The sequence below is a fragment of the Chanodichthys erythropterus genome, chromosome 9 (assembly GCF_024489055.1).
Source record: "Chanodichthys erythropterus isolate Z2021 chromosome 9, ASM2448905v1, whole genome shotgun sequence".
Lineage (NCBI taxonomy): Eukaryota > Metazoa > Chordata > Actinopteri > Cypriniformes > Xenocyprididae > Chanodichthys > Chanodichthys erythropterus.
Genome location: NC_090229.1, coordinates 17,716,033 through 17,722,924, shown reverse-complemented (window position 1 = coordinate 17,722,924; position 6,892 = coordinate 17,716,033). Strand labels below are relative to the sequence as shown.

The 6,892-nt window shown below is 36.0% G+C and overlaps 1 protein-coding gene across 1 annotated transcript; it reads right to left on the bottom strand.

Moving 5' to 3' along the window:
* Window positions 1-304: 304 nt before the first annotated feature.
* On the bottom strand, window positions 305-6,685 carry creb3l3l (cAMP responsive element binding protein 3-like 3 like). The gene is made up of 10 exons (XM_067393727.1): window positions 6,557-6,685; window positions 5,743-5,874; window positions 5,257-5,596; window positions 5,051-5,148; window positions 4,766-4,858; window positions 4,570-4,676; window positions 4,077-4,145; window positions 3,885-3,969; window positions 3,616-3,706; window positions 305-1,484 (listed from the first exon to the last, which is right to left on the bottom strand). The coding sequence occupies exons 1-10, from the start codon at window positions 6,680-6,682 to the stop codon at window positions 1,108-1,110; spliced, it is 1,518 nt and encodes a 505-aa protein (XP_067249828.1). The 5' UTR covers window positions 6,683-6,685; the 3' UTR covers window positions 305-1,107.
* Between the last annotated feature and the right edge of the window lie 207 nt (window positions 6,686-6,892).

Here is a 6,892-nt window from a genome sequence, read left to right as displayed (position 1 = left end):
AATGATTTATGGAAAAAAAAAAAAGACAAAATATGGAGATACAAGATTTCTGCCCGATATTTAAAATGGTATATTTAGATAGTAATTGTCTTACAGTTTTTTACTATTAGAGTAAAATAATAATTATCATTATAATAATAATTAATACTGTTTCCACACCCCAAGGATGCATCATATCTAGAATTATAAACAAGTCTTTATTGTTTTAGTTGTCATTTCTTTGTATCAAATTTCATTGTGAAGAATGACAAAAATGCACATCTTTATAGTAAACTGATCATTTTTAATTAATAACATGATCAAGACAGAAATAAAGTTTATGAACATTCCAATTTATAGACACATCAGTGCATCATATGACCAAAGATCGAAAGAAATCAATAAAAAAAGACTGCAATAAAATAAGTCTTAATAAAATAGACGAAATAAAATATAAACATCAAAAATGACGTAAAAATGCTTCTCTGACACAGCAGATCATGACATTTGTTTCATATGTATATACATATATATAGACATAAACACTTTATTATTATTGTGTGGATATGTGCAACACTATACCCCCTCTAAAAGGTACATTTAAAGCTAAATTTACAGCGGTTTAACGGAAGGGGTTCTAAGCCACGAATAATGCACAAGCAGAAAACAACCTTTAGATCAAAAATGTCTTTTCCCTTTTCTAAATACACTCCCATGTCACTATGACTGATCATTTTTCAGTAGTGGAATCTCTTTAAGCATGTGGTTCCCTTACTAAAAAAGGGAAAATAATATTTTACTAGATGCCCAAATGTCCTAAAACGTCTCAAGTAATACAGACAAATGAATACATTCCCTAAATGTACTAAAACTCAATGGGGACGCAATGCAGAGTTCAATACAATATAACTCCTTCACGTTTCCATTGAAAAAGAAACATTGGTGCAGATGAAAATAAACAATAATGGCTGGATATCGAAAAAGTGCTATTATAGCATGACAGTAGATCCATGTAATAAAATACAAATAAAATTTAAAAAATGGTCAGACTGTGATGCTACAATGAAGAGAATTGGCTAGACAGAATCTTTTATCTAAAACAAAGCAAGGTTCGTTTTAGATGCTTTCCTACATTTCATCCGACCGGTGCTGTTGTATTATAACCGACGTGGGTTTCTGCTCCATCCAGCTCTCCTTGGTTTTGCTCTGCCCATCGTAGATCACCGGAGATGCTGCGGAGTTCCTGTGAGACTCTGAGAGAGCTCCGTCCACTTTGAGATCTGACTGGGCAGCGGTGGGGAAGTCCGCGGAGGAGTTGCTGTTGACACCAGACTCAGAGTCAGACTGCTCCACCCGCTGGTAGTCAGGTGTGTGGTTCTGACCGCCGGACTGCAGCACCTGGTTATTCTCTATAGCAGGCAGTAGGAGGACATCCTGATCCGGCACTTCTTTAGCATAGTCCTCTTTCATGATAGCTGGGAAAGACCGCAGGGATCGGGACATCGCTAGAAAGCAGAGGAAACCCACATTATTACATTACTTAGTTACATAATTGACGCTAAAATAAAAATATTTTAACACCAATCCTTTTCTGCTTTTCTTATAATATAGTAATGTAAATAGCTTTATATTTCTTTATTTTGATTTTTTAACCTTATTTTGCTCCTAGATATCCAAGAAACATGAAGCTGTGTAATTAATTTGCATATTTATTTTATTATTCAATTACTAGAATATTTATTTTTAAAACTTTTAATCAGTTTATTTTTTATAGGTATATGCTATTAATTTTAATGCAATTTGTAAATATTTATATTATATTTTTTAATTAATTTTTAAAAAATAAACATGAAATCAAAATTGATACCATATTATTCCGAATATAAGACAAAGACCCCCCCCCCCTTTTTTTTTGAAGACCAAATCTTGTATTTTATAAAGACAATTTTAATAAAGAAAATGCTTTTATTCAAAAATAATTTTAATATTGCATATTTTTCATATTTTAATTTTTGTATTGAAAGTATGGTAAATACTGGTAAAATGTACCAGCATTTAAAAATAAACACTTTTTTGGCATACCTTAAAAATTAGGCTATCCATCCAAAATTTCATTAACGCTAGAAGTAAAATCTTATTGTAGTTTTGAAATCTGGGTACTGTCTTACATTTTTAAAATCACATATGGGGAAATTTGGTCCCGTCAGTGAGGCACGCAAATATGATAGTCACTCGACTCTTTTAGATGGTAAGCTTTTCTTTGACTTTGCATTATTAAGGCTGTCTTTGGTAACATTTTATTTTACAGTGTCCTTGTTACACATTTTACATGTATTTACTATAGTAATAACTAAAAATTATGCATAATTACATGCAACTAACCTAAACCAAATTTAATCCTAACCTTAGCCTAGCCCTATAGTAAGTACATGTAGTTAATTAACATTACACTCTGACACACGTGTTTTACACGTATTTGGCGCCACCTATTGTTGGGGGCGTATTAATGACATGTAAGTCTAGACCCTGAATATAAGACAAACCTTTTTTTTTTTTTTCAGGTGCTTTCACATTAGCACTTTTGGTGCGCACCCGGGTTCGATTGACGTCAGAGTTCGGTACGTTTGGATGTGAACACGGTCTTCTGAACTCGGGTGCGCACCCGCGAACCGTACCCGAGTCCGCTTAAAAAGGGTGGTCTGGGGTGCGGTTCAAGTGAACTCCGGTACGGTTCGATTGTGATATGAATGCAAACGTACCAAATTGCGGAAGTGAACCGCTATTAATGCCGTATTATTTGATAAAAATGTGAGTTTGTGTGTGTTTCAATCACTTTCCCGATGAGCGTGAGTCACGTGCTGCAAACAGGGAGCTGTAGCGTAGCTTTTCTCATTTCTGCTCGCCTTCATTGTACATTCGCGGCAGATAGACGCAAGAGCCGTTATGAACAAAACCAACGGTTCAAAAACAAAAATATAAAAGTGAGGAGAGCAACGTTATGCATTTTGCTGCCTTCTCCTGTGCCATCGTTACTAAGCAACGTAGTAAACAGCTGCTGGTTTGATGACGCAAACGAACCGCGGGTCGGACCCAAATAATATAATGTGAACACAGTCCAGTGGGGGCAGGGGGAGGGGGGAGCAATCGAACTCGGGTTCGGTCCAGGCAATCGAACAAAGTGTGAAAGCACCCTCAGATGTATTTCTTATATTCAGAACAATACGGTAATTCTTATTTTTATGGAATATTGCAGTATTTATAATAAACGATTTATTCATGCACATTTTTTTTTTATTTTCTTAATGTTCCTTCATAATCTTTAATCACAATAACTTTCTCTCCCTCTTGCAGCGACATCTCAGTCCCGCCCTACATTTTTTCTTGTTTGAGAAGCTGTTTCACTCTGATATATGTTACAATAAGGAAGAAAAGGCCATCTTCTGTTTCACGCCGACTTTAAATAAATGTGTTATTGCTGTAGTGTTGAAATTGGCATTGAGAATTGTGAAACTTCACTGGTACATCACTGATTACTGAAATGGCATTATTCTATAAGTAGACCAAAACATAGCAGAACAACAAGCAGGACAACATTCCTCACTACCCTGCAGGAACAATGACAAACATTGTGCTCACATTTAGATGACGTATAGAGCTCTTTCTGATTGCTGCTGCCAAAAGGATTGACTGAGGGGAAGATGATCAGACAAAAAGAAAGCAGGAACACCTAGAAAAGTCAAGACAGAGAGAGAAGGTCAAGAAATGCATCACACTGCCATTGTATTCATATAAGACAGAACGCTCAGATTACATGCTGGTGAAAGTTTACACTCATACATCATATTTCATTTAAGAACAATCCAATCCTACTGAGAGATTAAAATGCCACAGTGGTGAATACTCACCATAATACAAGTGCTGGTCGTGGTGGTTTTCATTGTGGACATTTTCACCATAGCTTGCAGTTTTCTTAGCTGTTCAATGAGGGACCTAAAGATACAAAAATTCTAGTTAATAGCATTTAGGTATTATTATAACCTTCACTAAGATTAATTAAATAGAAAATAAAATGTTTTGCTGATATGATGAACACTTACATGTTTTGTTTCTGCAGCATCTCAACTTTCTTTTGTAATTCCTGGTTGTGAGCAGTGCAGATCGCCACCCTATGGACATACAAAACATTTATTTCAATTACTTAAACAAAAAAGTTATTTATTAAAATATTCAAATATTTGATCTTTTGAACTTTCTATTTATTACAAAATCCTTGAGCAACAAATCAGAATATTAGAATGATTTCTGAAGGATCATGTGACACTGAAGACTGGCTGCTGAAAATTCAGCTTTGCCCTCACAAGAATAAATTAGATTTTAAAATATGTTAAAATAGAAAACAGTTATTTTAAATTGTAATAATATTTCATAATTTTTTCTGTATTTTTGATCAAAAAAGTGCAGCCTTGGTGAGCAAGGCAAGAAATAATTGTAATCAAATGTTTTAAATGCACAAAATATATCATTCATTACTGAAACCTTTTTAATGGAATTAATTATAGATCATGATAACAATTAAATCTTCACACTAACCTGTTTTCTAGACCATCAACATAAACTTTCTTCTTCTTGCGACTCTCCTGAGCAGACTGCTTGTTCCGGATCTTTCTCCTCACCCTCTTCAAGGTCCGTTCCTCTGCCTAAAGAAACACAGCATTTTAACTAACACCATCATATTATATTTCATATAAACTTCAATATCAAATAAATCAGAAACCATTTATCTTACCTTTGTAAGAGGCATGTGAGTTGGAATGGTTGAACCTTCTTTCGCCAGAAGTCTCCTCTCCTCATCGGTCAAAACAATCTCCTTGAATTGGAACTGGAGACAAAATATATTCACATTATAGACTCGTTCAGACTGATTTTTGTGTATATCCGATACGATCATATTTAACAAGTATGTACATCAAAAAAACACAAAACTATTTTTACAAATCTAAATCAAATACAAAAATAATCGGATTTGGACTGACAGTCTGAATCATCTGGAATCTGATCATTTGGATTGTACCTGGTGGTCTGGTTTGCCATTCTGTGTGGATTCTTCAATCATAAATGAGCAGGGCGGCTCAGGGGAGAAGTCGTCCTCCATACTGACATCGAAATCATCTGACGGGAAGAAAATAAACTTAAGAAGGGACACTTAAGCCATTTGAACAAATAAACAAAACAAGAATATTTCATGCACCCCTACACACCACCAGAACATTATCTTACCAACATCTATTAAGACATCGGACTCGGGATTCTCTGAGCGGACACTCAGCAGGGCGTTTGTGTCCTGTGGGAGGGTGTAACAGTGGTCTGTCTGCACCACCTGTGCCTCGTAGCTCTCTGTCACGCACTCGGAATAAAGCAGGGGTTCGAGGCCTGGACTGGGGATGGTGTCCGTCTCACTGCCATCATGTGGACTTTGGCAGTGTGGGGGGGTGGTGTCCTCAGAGATGCCACTGTCACTGCCATGAGGAGACTGAGACAAGTAGTTGACAGACAGACCATCCTCTCCCTCACCCAGAAGACTGCTGAGGAAGTCCTCTGTATCCATTCCATCCAGCATCTGCAACAATAAAAGAGAAGCAATAAAACTATCAAATACAATCAGTTTCATATCAGACTAGCTCTATGATTGCTTATATTGCATGAGATAAACATGAAAATAGAAATTGTTTTTAGGTTTAGATCAATGACATGAAGGTTACCTACATCATGCCCGGAAAGCAAATCGTCCAGCAAGTTATTCCCCTCTGTGAGGAACAGATCACCGGATCCTGGGTCTTCATCTGGGAATATTAGACCAAGAAGGTCTGCATTCTCCATATCCTCGCTTACTGACATCTAAAAGAGATTTAGAGAGGTAGAAATCAAATGAGACCATATAAAACAGGGTAGATCCGCAGTGACACTGCGCAGTGACAGGCAGCTCGATCAAGTTCAGACCCCGCCCACTCATCATGTGACTGGAAATACCGTCTTAAACGGAACAACACAAATGACAGCTAACAACTTCACAGCATTGATAGTCCAGCGCATAAGTCCCAAGTGCAAACATAAAACGGGTGTGTGTGTGTGATACACAGTTTTAAGCCCAATTAAAACCTGCAGGAAATGCTACTGTAGCACGATGACAGCTCTTGGTGCAGATAATAACTAATAATAATTAGTTACTAGTGCAACGACAGATATTATATGAATCTGATTTGGTTGTATGACACCATTTTCTATATGTTCAACACAATATGTGACGAAATATTTATTTTTACATTTATTTTTCAAATGTATTAATAATAATAGAACAGAATATCATAGAATAGAACAATAGAATCATTCCTGTGAAAAAAAATGTTAGGATAAATGGAATACATTATATCACGTAAATACAGCATCTGATAAAGCATTTGGTGGGTCTGACGTTTGACAGCTTTACCATAACTGAATTGTGAGGAAATGTGAATTTTGCTGAGGAAGGCAAAGTCGACATGACATATCCATCTAAAAATGCTGTAAAATAAACTCTTACCTCTGATGATGTTATACCGTTACAAGATACGTTGACATATACAACAAATAGGAAGTGCCTTCTCTCTTTGTGTTGAAACGCTGTTCCTGATGAAATCACCCTCCAACGAGGCAAAAATTGCGTCATCACGTAAAGGCGCGTCAGCACGTGCACGTCTTCCTTGAAAGGCTTCTTGGGAGTTGTAGTGTAAACAAATCATGCCTCTAATAAGCCATTTATGAGTCTGTACTTTTGTAAAACTTTACATGTGAAAATGTTATTGTAAGTTTAAATTGAGAAAAACTTACAAAAAATTATTTGATTATAAAAACAAAAGTTAAATAGAAACTTAAATGT